We start from the raw sequence: 17,337 nt of genomic DNA, 5'->3' as shown, positions 1-17,337 counted from the left end.
TGTGTGTGTGTGTGTGTGTGTGTGTGTGTGTGTGTGTTGTGTGTGTTGTGGTGTGTTGGTGTGTGTTGGGGTGTGTGTGGTTGTGTGTGTGTGTGTGTTGTGTGTGTGTGTGTGTGTTGTGTGTTGTGTGTGTGTTCGTGATAGTGTGGTGTGTGTGCTGTGTGTGTGTGTGTGTCGTGTGTGTGTGGTGTGTGTGGGGTGTGGTGTGTGTAGCTCGTGTGTGTTGTGTGGTGTCGTGTGTGTGTGTGTGGTGTGTAGTGTGTGTGGTGTGTGTGTGCTGTGTGTAGCTGGGGTGTGTGCTTTCGTTGTGCTGCATGCTCGTGTGTTGTGTGTGGAGTGTGTGTGTGTGTGTGTGTGTGTGTTGCTGTGTAGTGGTAGTATGTGTGTGTGTGTGTGTGTGTGTGTGTGGTGTGTGTGGTGTGTTGTGGTGTGTGTGTGTGTGTGTGTGTGTGTGGTGTGATGGTGGTGTGTGTGTGTGTGGTGTGGTGTGTGTGTGTGTGTGTGGTTCGTGTGTGTGTGTATGTGTGCTGGTGTGTGTGTTATGATGGCTGTCGTTGTGTGTGTGCTGGTTGTGGTGTGAGTGTAGTGATGTGTGTGATGTGTTGTGTGAGTGTGTGTGGTGTGTTGTGTGTGTGTGTGGGTGTGTGTGTGTGTATGTGTGTGTCGTGTGTGTGTGTGTGTAGGTGTGTGTGTGTGTGTGTGTGTGTGTGTGTGTGTGTGGGTGTGTGCGTGTGAGTTAGAGTGTGTGTGGGTGGGTGCGTGTGTGTGTGTGTGTGTGAGTGTGTGTGTGTTTGTGTGTTTGTGTGTGTGTGTGTGTGTGTGTGTGTGTGTGTGTGTGTGTGTGTGTGTGTGTGTGTGTGTGTGTGTGTGTGTGTGTGTGTGTGTAGATATGTATATAAAATATATGTAGATATCTTATTTTATATACATATCTATCGCAGCTGTGTTAATCCGAAATTCGCAATTGTGCGAAAAGAATGCGAAGTGTATGTTACCAAATCACACACATGGAGGATGATCCAAACAGGGTTTGTATTTAAAAATGTAAATATAATATATTGATGGCATGATAAAAATGTTGCAAAACTGTAAGGAAGCCTAAGCCTTTTTCAATATAATTTGAAAACTATAAGAAGCTGAAAGATAGCTGAACTTTATTTACGCTGAGTTGTGATGCCAAATGTTTGTTACAACGTGTCCCCAATTTCGTTTATTTATAGTGAGTTTGATGTTATAGCAAAATTTTCGAAGGTAGATTTTGTCGGGCAAGGTGAATCGTTTTATTAATATTGCAAAGAAAGTAATTTTTATTCTATTTTAAGACATATTAATAATAAATAGTCTAAAATAATTATTATATTATATTATATATTTATTATATTATAATAAATTTTACAAAAAATTTTGTATGCTTTTTGTAACAATGCCATACAAATGTATGTGACACGTTTAAAACTTTTACTCATATATACTCATTAATATCTATTCATCGTAATAATATTACACCTAAAGAAAGAAACAATATAAAATACAATATAAAATACAATACTTAAAATACAATAAAGTGGCGGATTACAAACTATCTCGCCTTGTCCGACATTACCATTTTATCTTTTTATCGCGTACAATGTACACCATATGAGAATTGTACACCATGTGACACTTATTAAGTATATCACACTAAAATTCTATCTTAGTTTTACATGCAATAAAAATCGATTAAGAATTGATTAAGTAGTGTGAAATAAAAGTTTATGTACTAACCTTACGCTGTATGCGGTATACGCCAAATTTTCAATTTTAATTTGCTATTTAACGACACGTTGTGCCACGCTGCCACTTTGTATGTTAGAATGTTAGATTATAGGGCCGGCTACATAGTAATTCCACTACTGTCCGCGCTAGATTGTTACACTTGATATTCTAGATATCGCGGTGGTTCTATTTATAAGAGTATTTCACATTACCCGAATTTCCTCTAACTTATGAGAAGAATTATTTACAGAATCTTTTTTTTTCCCAAAAGTTTCCAATTACAAAATATTAAGTAATGTTAAATAAACGTATATTTATGTGGATTAGAGTAAGAGCGATGCTGGAGTCGTTTGTTTTATCGACAAAATGTAATTTTCACGTAGTACGTGCCATTTTTATTAAAGTACACACCCAAACGGAGAAGGGACAAGTCAACTTTACCATACTTCTGTAATTTTTTTCCTTTCTCAACGTAAAGCTGACTCGTCCCTTCTTGATTTGCGCGTATACTTCAATCCTGGAAAAAGATTTATAATTCTACAGAACCAATAAAAAATGGCATGTACGCGAAAATTAAGTTCTGGTGCAGGTAACTCCAGCATCGCCTTAAGATACTATTAATAATAATATACGATAAAAGTGTCAAAGTGTCAAATACAATCTAGCACTAATGAAAAGTATTGCAGTATAAATGTGGATATTTTTAATTATGATCTCTGTATCTATCTCTCTATCTCTCTCTCATTTTTTACGTTTTTATATTATTATTAACAGTATCTTAATTTTAATCCACATAATTCTCTATTTATTGAATACTACTTAATATTGTATAATTGGAAATTTTTGGGAAAAAAAGATTCTGTAAATAATTCTTCCCCTAAGTGTGTGTTACAGTTCTGCAACACTTTTCATCGATGCCGTCAATATATTATTTGCACCTTTAAATACAAAACCTGCTTCTAAATGGATCACTATCTATATATAATATACAATTTGATTCCCTCTTCACACAATTGCGAATTTCAGGCCAACGTAACAGCCGCGAGCTGCATCTCGTCAGGTATCGGACGCCAACAATTTGAGCATGCTTTATTTATTTATTACTATTAGCTTCATGCGTATGGTTGACAACCATAATGATCGATAATGATAACATATTGATCGGACAATAGCTGCAGCGATCATATATATTTATTAGTTATGTATCCATAATGTTGATCAGCTGAAACAAAATACAAATTTTATCGATCTACGATTTAAATCGCAAGTGAAACGTTAGTTTATATGTATAATTACCTTCGAAAGCGGGTTCGCATGAAAGCATATTCTGCCACAGCATCACCCCGTATTCTCCTTCGGGCATTTTTATCTCGCCCCCATGCCTCCTAAGCAGTGACCTCTTATCTATGAAAGCTATTAAGGAATTCCAGTTTGTCCCGTGAAAGTGAAGCCGTTTACGAATCTTCTCCTGCGATATACAACGCGTCACGTTATGAAGATTTTAAAAAGTTTCAAAAAGTTCTAAAATATACTCTACAAGTTTATTGTTATGCAACTTATAAAACTAAATCATATAAGATCGTACATCCAAGAATGGTTTGAAAATTGCATATCCCATGTTGAAGATAAAACTCTGATTCACAATGTGGATACCCTTGAGACGAGTGGGCAAACACTTCTGTATAAAATCTACCAGCATCTTGGCAAAGGTCGGTGTGAGATACGTCAGATGGCTAAGAGATAAACCTTCGACGTCTAAAATGATATGCGTACCCGCGATCTAAAAAACAAAATAAAAATTTCGCGGTTAAGCGCAACGGTTTCGCGCAATTTATTCGTGGAACGCTCTAGAGATTCTCACAAATTTCTCGCTAAAAGTCTATGACTAATTTTAAATATTTATCTATATATATCTTCAGAAGAAAATCAATTAAAGAAATATTTTCCGCCGACGAACCTGAGTTCTATATTCGACCATAGCGAGAAAACATATGGATATCAGGCCTTTAAAGAAATCATTGAGCGACACCTCTTTCGGTTTCCACCGTTTTCCGGCCTCGATTACCAACACTCTGCATCCCTCTTTGGTACGAAGCGGTAATGGATATATCAAACCAGCGCAAAGTGCAGTCTTCTCTTTGGTGAGCAACAAATCTTTATATATGTGTGGGTAGTTTAGGCGGAATCGATAATACCGTTTCATCTGTGTAAGTAAAATGCATGTTTAAACAATTTATTGTTATTGTCAAACTCTGTATTAAACGAAGAATGCCCTAGAATCAATCGGATGATATTCGGTTTTAGCCTCAACCTCGGCCAATTTGAAAGTGATTCTTTCTTTGCAAAAAACGTCGAGGAGAATTATTAATTTATATAGCGCATCTTTCCTATTTTTAACATTGAATATCATCATAAGACAGCTTTAAATTAATTTTCAAATACAATTTGGATTACTACTATAAATCTTATTATACCCAGACAGCCAAGTCTGTCGAAAGCATCAGATCTTGTAACGTATCTGCTTACAAATTTTATCGGCATAAAGATTACAGATTTGATGCCGGTTCTGATATACAGGGTATAACTAAAATAAGGGGACAATCTTCAAAGGCGAGCTCCCCACACCAAAACATGAAAAAAAGTTCATATCAATATATATCCGCAAACCCGCTGTTACTGACAAGGGAAGGCCGCGGACCTGGGGTCATCGAATTGAAAAAGGTTTTTATATAGTATATAGTACTCTACCAGCGAAGTATCCCCTTAAGCAAAGGGATAGAGCGCAATGCTCAGCCATTTCTGAGAAAAATCGATTTGAACGATATGTCGTGTACCGGCTCCGTTATGTCGCGATTATACCGAGAAGGCGGTGTAGCTCGGGGCACTAATTGTAAGCGCTAAGGTAGGAATTACAAATGTAAATATTCTGTAACTTTGTTATATTTATAGAAAATCATATATTCTCGTTTAAAAAAAAAATTGTAAGCGCACGACTACTACGCTGCCGACCCGAGTTCAATTCTTGTCCCTGGCACTTTTTTTTAAATTTTTCTTATGTAACCTAGCAATGTTTATTCGTGTAAAATAAAGTTAACGTAACCAACAATTTTTTCTCTTTTAAATTTGCACTTTCGAAAGGCAATTTTTTTTTAACTTACGCACGAAACTGGAAATAATTTTTATTCAACTTATAACCTTTTAATGTTATACATACCACACGATACAAAATAAAGCGATATGAAATAAAATACCATTATTTGAATATAGTTATATAATTTAAGATACAAAATTACAAGTAAATGCGAAAAATTCTTGTGCCAAAACTTTTATTTGTCCTCGTCATCACTATCATCAACACTCTCTACAGATCGGTTACAATTATTCGGATGATATATTTGTTCGTAGAAACAGAGGCTTATCTCACACCATGCACACTTTATAAAAGATACATTCCGACACGCACAATGCTTTTTCAAAAATGTTGGAGGAAGGCAAACGCCGTGCGTGCAATGTATTACATAGTTGTACAAAAAAATAGTCACAGAGCAAATAAATAAATAAGTTAGACAAGTACCGATAAGCAATCGCTCCGATTGTAAATAGTGAATTTGTAAACATTTTATTTATATAAAACATTTTGGGCTGTATCACAGTAACAGTGGGTTTGCGGATATATGTTGATATAAACTTTTTTTCATGTTTTGATAGGGAGCTCGTTCTCGAAGTTTTCCTTATTTTATAGTTACACCCTATATATTATGTAATGTCGACAGAACGCCAACACAGAAGTATAACAGAGTCTGTTTGCAGAATATTAACGAACTGAATGCGGACGCAGTTGATATCAATCTGCCGACATGTCTGATCGCATGTGTTATACCAACAATCTGCCGACGTACTGCTATAATTTTGCTTACTGGATAATTAACTAAAGATGATTTTTTTCATTTGCTTTCTTCCCTGCAATTCAGTTCGCTTTTTATATCCAGTAGTTAATACAGTAGATAATATTTAGTAGTTTAACACTCTCTCTGGCACGTGTATCATTTACGATACGCCCAAAACCTAATCACGCAAGCCAGGTGCAAATGATACCTTGAATAATCAGGTTAAAGCTGTAAAAAGAGAACAAAAAAAAAATGAAAAAGCATAAATGCAACATAGTCGTATAGCGACTATAGCGTCTAAAGACTTTGAAACAATCTTAAATATCAAATCTAACTATGATTATTGTTTTTAGAATCGACAATAAAATACAACAACCAGTCAAAAAACAGCCTTGACCTGAGGGCGTATTTTTTTTTTCATTCCGCTTGGCAGTGAAAGTATAACATAGTAGACAAAAACTATCTGGCTTAATATTCAGAAAAAGAATATAATGCAAACATAGCCAGTAAATCTGTATGGCACATCCGATTGTTTTAGGACTATAATATAATACTGAGCATTTAATTACTATACAGTTGGTTTCATGTACGTAAGCATATAAATTTAAAACGAGATGAAATCGTGATTGGAAGATATTACGAAATATATGACTTACTAGCGAGAAAGCGCTTTTCGCATACCATTTGCATGGGCGCAAGAATGTTACATAGAAGTCTTCCATGTCCGGTAAGTGCAGATCAGGTTCTCCTAAAGAAGCGAAACAAAGGATGGAGATAATAATTTAATGAAAAATTAATTGTTTCAATTCTGCAGTGTGTGCACGAGATATTTCGCATGTAATTTATGCTAACGAAACCAACGGAAAACTGGGTCAAGGATAAAATGCAAAGACTGCAGTATATATATATAATAATGGCACATATCAAATATATAAAATATACCTCGCGTTTCTTTCCATAAAACAAAGCAATTTACAAACAACACAATAATAGATACGATTATCTGATTTTTAAATATTATATTCCTTTCCGGTTTTTCTTCTAGGTATATATACTCCTAAAAGTCAAAGGCTCAAAACTGATAGCAATGCAGAATTGATGTATAAACACCAATTTCTTTTGTGAGAGATTTACTTTGTCATATCATGATAATCGCAAATCGTAACGACAATGATGATTGCGCAAGAACGAAGTTCCAGTAATAGACATCTAAAACTTATCATATTCAAGGTAACGGTATTCCGTTCAAAAAATTAATGTTATTATATTATATTATTATATTAGGATATTTTTTAAGAATTTTTAACACACTTACTCTGATGTGTACCTCTAAAACGCGAGGCCGCAACTTTGAGAGGCCGCACACAGAAGAAAAAAGAAGTGTTAAATCAAGACTTATATTCTTATACATTATATAAGCAAGAATCTATAATCTTAAAATGAGATATAAATTGCGTCGAACGAAGGAAAACTTGTTTGAATGGAAAGTTTTATTTTTTTATTTCTATTTTACATATCATCCAACCTTGACTGCGCGCCGACTAAAATTTGTCAGACTTGAAACACAGCGGTTGGAGTGGTAAAATCCCCTCTCCCTACACCTAATTAAATCGATTTGATTTAATTTATGCATAAAAATATTCTGATGCATATAGCGTCAAAGTATTTATATAGTTTAATCAAGAAAAAAAGTTGAGATTCTTATAAGAAGATTATAGATTCTTGCTTATATATAAAAATATAAGTCTTGATTTAACACTTCTTTTTTTTGTGCATATATATTCATATGAATTTTGCTTAATAAAATGACCTCAAAAATCAACTCTTAAAATATCGGTCAATACGCAAGAAACGTCATTATATTCCGGTTATGCTATAGGAATTATCGAGGGTTATGAAAAAATTTTACATTTCTATTTGTAACGAAATAATTTTCATATGACTCGCCCGTAGGCAAGAAGCGTGACTCCGTTAAAGATTATTACGATACAGGCGCGAGCAACTTTCGTTTTTACCCAATTCGTGTGAGCATGGCTGAATTCATACGCCGCGTACGCTGTATATATATATTTTTACCATTGTTAAATTGACCGTTACGACATGAACGGTAATTGCACGCAAAATTTTGTTCTAGCTCTAGAAATATTATTCGATTTATCGTCGGCTGACGTTCTTCGAGCAAAAAAAAAAAGAATACGTTCTTCGAGGAATAAAAAAATTAATAGATTCTTATTTTGCGAATTGCATGATTTTCGATAATACGACACTCTTTTATCTAATTGAGCAGATACATTTTGCTAAAAAAAATATCGTGTTTCATTGGTGATTACATAAAAGGGAAAATGTTCTTATTCCACTTTGTCATCGCGCCTCCTTGCGCGAATTAATTATTTTGAGTTTCTCTTTAATATTTATAAACACGGAATCTAACGCAACTTGTTTTAATAGTACCGTACGTTTCTCTAATTGAGCAATAGCAATTTTAATGAGAGAAGTCAATATTAGCCGAAGATGAAGAAAAAAAAAGGATATCGAGAATGATAACATTTTATTTTCGTGGACGCTTCGTGTGACGTGTAGAAAACCGGTCGGAAAATGAAAAACGAATAGGAGAACGCAGAAAGAAAGTAACGGCAAGGACATCGTGCGGGCGGGCTCTCGACGGATCGTCACACGGGAGAATTGGTTTTGATGAATCATTACTGGTTCACGCGACTACATCTTTTTACCTTACTCTTCGTTCCTTAAGGGCCGGTTTTACCATCTCCGATTAACTGTAATCTTCGATTAAACTCACTCTTCGTCTCTTTCTAAGGGGGACAGTTAGAAAGAGATGAAGAGTGAGTTTAATCGAAGGTTACAGTTAATCGATGTTGGTGAAACTGGCGCTAAGGGGTTACCGGATCTTAACAGAAGCAAAAGTTAGAAAAAAAATTTGGGGAGTTGTGAAAAGTTGGAAACTTATATAGGAGTATAAATTTTTGGTTACGCATATTTATTAAGTACATTTGACAATATCTTGGTACAAAAAAATTAAATTATATAGTAAATATTGACATCACTGTGTTTATATATATTTCATTTGTGTTCCGCAAAAGAATCTTGCTTCAACGGTAACTCAATTGGAGTGATCTGAACTTAGTATCAATACATTTTTTTATTTATTAATATTATAGTTATCGGTTTACGGAGGCTTTCCGCAAATTTTAAAATCATTTTTATTTATTTATTTTACAAGCTCGGATTTTTCAGTGAAAAGATTAAATTTGATTTTTTGTAACCCAATTATAACCCCTCCTATTTTACAAAATATTTTTTTTTTTAATTTACTCCGTAAACTGATAAGTAGTATATAAATAAAAAGAAACATATTAATTTAAGGCCACTTCTCTTGAGGCTTACCGCTAAAGCATGATTTTTTGCAGAACAAAACGTTGAAGTGCATACACTAATGTTAATATTTATCATAAAATCTAATTTTTTATACCAAGATGTTAAATGCACTTAATAGATATATATATATATATATATATATATTGTATATAATAGATATACAAAATGTGTAACATACAAATGTGCTATACTTGATAAATATATATACTTAACAGATATACTTAATGATGTACGTAATAGACATACTTAATAGATATACTTTTAATCGACATACAAAAAATGTGTATTCCTATTAATTTACAACTTTTTATAGCTCCCCAAGTTTTTTTTAACTCTCACTCCTATCAGGGTCTTGTAACGCCATAATTAGAGGCATCGATAAACAACACAGTGACAACTACATTTTTGGTACAATTAAGCTTTTGCTACCTGTAAGCAACTCTTTCAGTTCCTTGATACTTTGGGCGACAACTTCCGGCGTCTCCCGCAATTCCTCCTTAGCCTTTTGGAGAAAGAAGTCGCCGGTTTCATTTACTTCAATGGAAAGTTGATGTTCACCAAACATGATCTTCGGGGCGTTCTTCTTCCAGTGCTCATACATTTCTTGTTTGCATATCACCGGCGAAGATTTAATGTTTTCTTTCATGGTCGCGGACGACGCCATTGCAACCAGCTGGATAACAGCACAATGGATATCTGTCAGACAATTGTAGCAACCGAATTATCGCCCGGCAAAGATATATTAACACACACGCTATGTCAGTTTCACAAGCTTTGTGAAGGTAGGAGTAATTTTAACGAATGCACGAAAGTGAATTGAGACGCAAGACAAAATTGCCGATTTTATATTTATGTTCCATTCCCCATCAGTCGACCATCTGTCGTGTTCATCAGTCTCTGGTCGGCTGTATCGCGGAAGTAGATACGCGGTTATGTGTGCGTGCATATGTACGCGTATGCGTACTAGAACGAGTTTTGCATCGACTAACACGAGAAGCTGAGTGCAACGTTGAGGTCGTTTGCGGTGAAGCTATATGCTTCGAGAGATTCCCGAATTCTTTTCCTGATAAAACTGGAAAAAAAACTGTTTTTTTACTGTCTGAATTGATTCAGAAAAAAAACAAGTCTTTATTCACGATTTAAAAAGCAATCTAAAAATTTATATAAACATTTTAATTAATAATTAAATTTAAAATTTAGTGCATATAATCGTCTAATCTATTTTTTTAAGCATTTAACAAAATTAATATACATTAATATATGTATCTATTTATCCTCTTATCAAGCACACTTCCGAACCCATTTCAGAGATATCAGCTATTTATTATCTTATGGTTATTACACAACTTGTAACCTGTTGTTACAACCTATTTTGGTAATTTAATTTTCACTCATTGTTAAGCGAAAATGTCAAGATGCTCATGTTTTACAACTTATCGTAAAATAAATTTCCAGAATGATTGATTTGACATTCCTTGAATGACTGAAGAAACCACACGCTCTCGCTACTCAGCAATTGTTTCATAGAACACAAATATTTCCAGAGAAATATCTTTGTTCATTAATTTATTTCGTTGCTAGTAAATTTGATATATATCAGTTAATTCTAGTAAGTATAAAATTTAAAGAACTCTTTCCTACTTTGCTATGACTTATTCAATTTATCATACGTTATTTATCCGCTCAATGTACACGTGTATTTCGCAAGAAATAGAATTTTCTCTTCGAAAAGTAAAACTTGTTCGTTATTTCTTTCCAGCGAACAAGTTTTTTTTGCGGTAATAACGTAAATATGGGTAGAGCTTGTGTAGGTAAATGATGTACGTTATGTAAAGGAAAAAACCAAACCGTGCGCTGTTAAAGTACATATTTGTTCCATTTTTTATAGATTAATTTACTTAACTTGTTGATCGGTGTGATTATCGTCTTTTTCCGCTATTTATTACACTATTGAAAGGATTAAAATACATGTATATTATTACATATAACGCAGAACTATCTGTATGAGCGGAATATATTATTATACGCAGAACCACATCACTACGCAGAACTATTCGTGCAAATTTAAATTTACATAGAGAAGAAAACGGCACTAAAAAATTTGTTAGAAAACAATATTCTAAAAAGTAAAAGACATTTTCTCTATATAATAATTCTTATACGTATAATCACGCGGGTTGACTACTGCTCACATCCAGTAGAAGTTTTATATGTGTATATATTTTTGTGAATTAGCGTTAATGAAATCTATCTATTGTTTCACGTGGCATAATCAAATGTTTTAATGAGATGTTTAAAGCGTAGCGGGTAAAGTACAATGGAGGCATTTACATAAACGTGCTATATCAATGTCATTAATACTTTAATGAACGAAATTTAAATTATTCATAATTATATATTTCCAGAGCGTAACCGTAGTTACTATTGCAACATGAGTTTCAATTTATTGTATTACATATATTACACATGTATGTGTGTATTCGATTTTCTAAATGTTTTACTGTTATTTAAAATTTTTTTACTACTGTTTTTATTACTTCTATAGATTTTGCTTTTTAATATCACAAAGAGATTAATTATATTAAAAATAAAATATACTTAGATAAGTGATTAGCCACGCATCTGTTTCAATTCATCGTCGAAAAGTTATAAATGCATAACGTAATCTATATTTCTCAACAAATAATACTCCGGTAATAACCTCTTCAACTGTATCAAGAAGCAAGTACCTCACTTAATTATTGCAGCGAACAAAAAAAGAAAGTACAATGTTAAATTTGTAGTGTCAAATTATACACAATTCGAGTCATTTTTAACCATTTCTATAGTTAAAAAAAGTTGCAACAGTTCCGGCCTTGTGTAAGTATAGAAATCATTTTTTGAAACCTTAAAGATGATACATGAATTTTTAATAATACGGATTTTTTGTAACACAGAAACGCTTTCAAAAACCTTTTAGATTTAAAAATCCCAGGGTGTCCTAGTGAGTGCTACAAAAACATGATGTCCGCGCAGTGTTATTACGTTCTTACTTAATATGTTGTTAATTTAACTAAACCAATGGAGTAAATAATTATATTTTTTATTAAAATAATAAATTTTGTCACACATAGTAGTTAAAAATAAATTCATAAGGTATTGGTTTAAATTTTATTCTTTACTTTTAACCGTGTAAATATAGACATTGCAAATAAAGAGGAAAAACAGATATTAATGATATTATGACAAACGCATATATTTCCGACATACTTAAATACTTATCATTTAGCAAAAGGCGTGCAGGAATTATCAATAAAGTGAAAAGAAATGCGAATACTCACCAGAATATATTACCTCAACGATCTCGCAGAGATCTCGGCGGTCGCGCACCGATCCTCAGAGTCGCGCACACCCTTATTCTCGAAACAATTTTCACGTATTACAGAACTGCATGTGTCTCTCATCACCGAGACTTCGATTCACCCACACCGAGATTCGCGAATATTATCATCAAAAACAGGCACGAGCGCCGCGATGACTGCAGAACCGAGTGTGTGTTGATTCACCGGTCTTTATCGCTCCCTCGACTCGTCGCGAATGACGCGCGAGCGAATCCCGGAAGGCAGAGAGAAAAGGAAAGACCACCTTTCCTGAGAGAAAAGAGGGTCAGTAACGCTGGTGCGCGAATCGCCGCGCCGATGGGAACTGCGTCGAAATATATCCCAGTCAGAATTATTTCAAAGCCACACAGGTCTTCCCCACCTTTACACGTGCGTGTGACGTTGCAAAACGTGCAATCATTCGTGTACAATCATATTATGTGCTATACCAAGATGCACTTATATTTGAAAAAAACTTCGCTGCTTTTAAATAACGCGGAAAATTACAAAGATGCAAGGAACAAGATGCAGAATCGAAGGAATCGCGTGATCGTGATGTTTTGAAATGGAAATATCTAATTGTAAGTTTCGAGTTTCGAGCGGAATAAAATTACGTGATCATACAAATTAATTTGTAACATCCGGAACAAGAATTGCAGACAATTAATTTCAGGAAAAATGGTGTTCGTTCCGAGAGACACGGTAGAGTCTCGCGCCAAGCGTATATGAATATTTCTTATTCATTTTATTTCTTCTTTTTTTCTTGTAACACATAACAACAATAACTTGATTGTCTATATATGTATACAAGATTTGATTTCGAGCAAGTCCGTTAAAGAGATTGATATGAAAAATGCAATATGTTCGCAAAGATCGAGTAAAAATTGCGTCTACGATATCTATTTTTAGCAAGAAAATGGTAATTTATTTGCGGTTGTAGAACAAAAAAAAGAATTTGAATCATTGCGCAAGAATATGAGCATACAAATCCACAGAATCTACATATACGAGATTTGATTGAAACGGAGAACGCGCGATACCGGGAAAGAGAAAAATGAGGAAGAAATGTTTATGTTCAAAGGTTAAAATATTTTGCTGCGCTCTAGGAAATGGCGTATAGTCGCGGAAAAATATGAAGCAACGGAGGTCGCGACTGCGGATATCGGGAGTTATATCTCCTTCACTTAAATATTAGTTTCGAACTGTTTGCAAGAGTTATTCCCAGGCGTGAATGATCTTGATATTCGGATTGTCGGACCGCTAGATAATTTCGAGTCATTATGGAACTTTTTGGAATGGATTTCGATCGGAATTATTGATGACCAAGCAAATGTGCCGAATATGCAAATAAGCGAACAGCCTTTGTAACCGTATCTGGAATTTATTACAACATTATACGATTATATTATAATACATAACAACATAGAGCATTAAGGTAGTTGTGTCACAAAACCCATTTTCATAGGAATCTTTTAAAATTTGAACAGCATATTAATGTAAACACGCTCTACACACACGTGCAAGTAGAAAAAGCTTGACTATACCAAAGTTGAAATAATGGAAATCAAACTTAGCACTTTTTACATGTATCGTAGGACGAAAACGGCTTCCTATATCACGTTTGTAATTGTAGCGATCAAACTACTCATAGGATTTTAATGAAAAACAAAGAGATGATAAAAGAGACTTGTAAAAATATTCTTACAAAAGTACAAGACTCTTATCTATTTAGTTTTGAAGCAATTGTTACACAAAGTACACAATTTCTCATAGCGGTGGACGCATACGACAGCTAACCTGTAAAAATCTTGCAACACTGCGCGTTTAGACATTGCCGCTAAAGCTTTATGTCTTTTCTTTAATACTTTTTTTTTCATTAATCTTTCTTTGTAATGTTCAACAGATATTTTCGCTTCTATTTCTTCTATTTATTCAAAATAACCTCGATAGAGCATACTAACGCGAGTGTCGCGAGTTAATCTCGATGGTATATACTGACATTACTGACGCGAGTGAAAACAGTAAAAACAGTACAAGCTCAGTCAAAAGTTTTGCTCAGATAAGTAGAGTTTTCCGTACATTATCGTATTGCAGTGTGACCATTATTTTTGACTAATACTGTCGCGATACAACTACCTTAATAAATTAATAGATACAATAGAATATTGATAGAGGTCTAGGCCAAATCGCGAATTTTAATCAACAAACTGCCCTCTTGGACCGGACGTTGACAATGTTTTTACGTTTGAGTGCGATATGAGTAGTAAATCTTCAAATCACAGTAACGCTGTTAAAATTCTTTATAAAACATAAGAAACATTTGTACTATTTGTCGTGCCGTATACAGGATGTCCCATTTTAATCTTTCCGCACAATTATCTCTGGAGTCTGGAACTATTTGTTTGCCCCAACTTTTAAAGTACAAGTTAAAAGTATTGCATCATTTATGGAGAGAGAATTGTTACTTTAATGAAAAAAGACGTACATAAATGTTATAAAATTTTATTTGAATACTGTTATTTTATGCTTTGATAGAACTTTGAGAGAAGAGAAACAAGATCTTATTAATATAATTGAACAATTATCGTCAATGATAATTATTTAACGTCAATTAAATCATTAAGATCTTTATCTTTTTCTCAAAGTATTCCTATCAAAACATAAAATATCAGTACTAAAATAAAATTTGATGACATTTCATTTATCTTTTGTGTTATCGTTATCGTCGACGATATAAAACAACGTAATTAAAACATTAAAATCTTTGTTTTTTTTTCTCCTTCCAAAGTATTCCTATCAAAGCATAAAATAACAGTACTGGAATAATATTTTATAACATTTATGTACGTCTTTTTTTATAAAAGTACTTAACGACTTCTTTTCAATAAGCGATACTTTTGATCGGTACTGTATGTATGTTGTAATATAATTTACACAACATTTTATTTTTGGGCACTATGCAACAGCATATTTTTGAAACCAGATCAGTCAAAAAAGTCTTGTACCACTTTTCCCTCCGACAAGCAATTATTGAAATATAGTGAAAGGTAAATATTTTGAAAAATTTACCGAGTTTTCCCTGAATATTTCAAAAAGTACTGAGCAAATAAAAAATCTTTCGAACGTAAATTGTTCAAATTAATTAATAGAAAAAGATGATAAAATAAAAAGCAGTGGGTCCCATTTAAAAAAAAACAAAGGTCACTTTGAAATCTTGGAGGTATCTCCACTTAGACAAGTCTTATGTTCGTAATAGGATGTCCTCGAAACAGAGTAAGTTTTATTTGAAATGTTTTTTTCGAATAACATATAGTTCCGAAGGTAATTGCGTAAAAAGTAAAATGAGACACCCTGTATACATTACGCATAAGCACAGTATCATGATTTCATCACGATATTATATTTATCATAATCACATGGAAATCGTATTTATAAATGTCTTACGTGTAAGAATTGATCGCATTTATATAATGAGGTAAGTACTTCCGCTTACTGCTAATATGTAGAACTGTAGATTACGAAACAAGTAGATCGAAGTAAGTTACAATCGAAGGAAGTTACTATTGAAGTAAGTTACAATCGAAGGAAGTTACAATCGAAATAAGTTACAATCGTACACGTGACGTTTTAATAAAGAGCTAAGCAAGTAAAACCAAATGTAAAAACTATATAACGCTTAAAACGCATTTCGTACTGTAAAAATCCGCGTTGTACGAGACTTATTTTCAGAAAACGTTAAAATACGTCCTTTATTATAGAAAAATATAATATAATTTAACAATAACTAATTATTACTTATTTCGTTTTAACGCAAAAAAGCTTAAAAATTTTATAAATTATAGCAAACAAAGTCTTGTTAGTATTAACGAGCCATATTATGTTACAAAATTTTAAATTTAATAAAATTATCAACAAAATAATTCCATATTACAAGAATAATCTTACCACAAGAGTAAAAAATAATTGCCCCTACCACAATAATAAATTGAATGTATCAAACCACAGTTTAGAAATAAAAAATCATGTAGTACGGAGATAATTCACCGCGTAATTGAAAGTTGGAACAAACGTTATAAGAAATCGTCGTATATATAAGTATGCGTTATACGGGAGTCTACTATATTAGCTCAAACAATTTGTAATACTATTAGATATTTGATAAAATTAAATAAGTTATAAGGTTAATAAGGAACCCTCAATAATTTTCAACATCGACTATTTATGGTAAATAGTGAATGATTGAATCCCACAAGAACCCAAAAATCAAACTTTTCCTGCAGTATAACAACAGATTGACAGCAGATTTGCTCAAATATCAAAACAAATTTGATATCATCTGTGTCCGCATTAAATTCGTGTTTTGCCGGCAGAGCGTAACGATATAATCTGACAGCAACTTGTCGGTAGAAACCGAGCAGAATTTATTATTTTGTAAACATTTTAAGAAATACACTATTTAAATGGTTACGAAATAGCAGATTTTTTGTTCAGTTTCCGCAGTCAATCTGCTATTATGTTCTGTTAGCAAATTTTCTGTTATATTTTTCTGCTGATATTTTATCGACAAAATTTGCAGCAGGCACTTCTAAAATCTGTTCTTGACAGATTTCGCTATCTGGATCGAGAATTTAGGTACTTCACATTATACGCGGCTTTTTCGAACCTCTTTATTAATTTAATATTATACAATGCTAAAAAAAGAGTGTATACTTTTTAGCTTTTAAATACGAATTTGCATATACGATAATTAATAGCTTTATTCTTGTATTAATCCGTTTCCATTGTAGTGGATATTATAAATTATAAAATAAAATATTACTGTGTGGTCTCTATATTTCCATTCTATATCTGTGAATATATATTATTCATTGGTAACACGTGGGGAAAAGTCTTTACTATACATTTTCAAAATTAACATTTCAAAATATCAAAATATTTTCAAA

General features: G+C 33.2%; 1 protein-coding gene across 4 annotated transcripts; it reads right to left on the bottom strand.

The window, feature by feature from the left end:
• Positions 1-760: 760 nt before the first annotated feature.
• LOC143901947 (alpha-tocopherol transfer protein) lies at positions 761-12,870 on the bottom strand. 4 transcript variants are annotated; one of them, XM_077414596.1, is made up of 7 exons: positions 12,356-12,870; positions 9,465-9,731; positions 6,299-6,390; positions 3,785-3,958; positions 3,341-3,535; positions 3,052-3,223; positions 761-2,977 (listed from the first exon to the last, which is right to left on the bottom strand). In XM_077414596.1, the coding sequence occupies exons 2-7, from the start codon at positions 9,697-9,699 to the stop codon at positions 2,937-2,939; spliced, it is 909 nt and encodes a 302-aa protein (XP_077270722.1). In that variant the 5' UTR covers positions 9,700-9,731; positions 12,356-12,870; the 3' UTR covers positions 761-2,936. The 4 variants fall into 4 exon arrangements, with proteins under 4 accessions (XP_077270722.1, XP_077270720.1, XP_077270721.1 ...); XM_077414594.1 differs by having other exon boundaries at positions 3,713-3,958; positions 9,465-9,708; positions 12,356-12,855; XM_077414595.1 differs by having other exon boundaries at positions 3,713-3,958; positions 12,369-12,855.
• Positions 12,871-17,337: the final 4,467 nt, after the last annotated feature.

Source organism: Temnothorax americanus, unplaced genomic scaffold (genome assembly GCF_048541705.1).
Source record: "Temnothorax americanus isolate GAGA-0224 unplaced genomic scaffold, ASM4854170v1 Scaffold37, whole genome shotgun sequence".
Lineage (NCBI taxonomy): Eukaryota > Metazoa > Arthropoda > Insecta > Hymenoptera > Formicidae > Temnothorax > Temnothorax americanus.
Note: the sequence above shows the minus strand (reverse complement) of the source record. Positions and strands in the feature narration are given on the sequence as shown.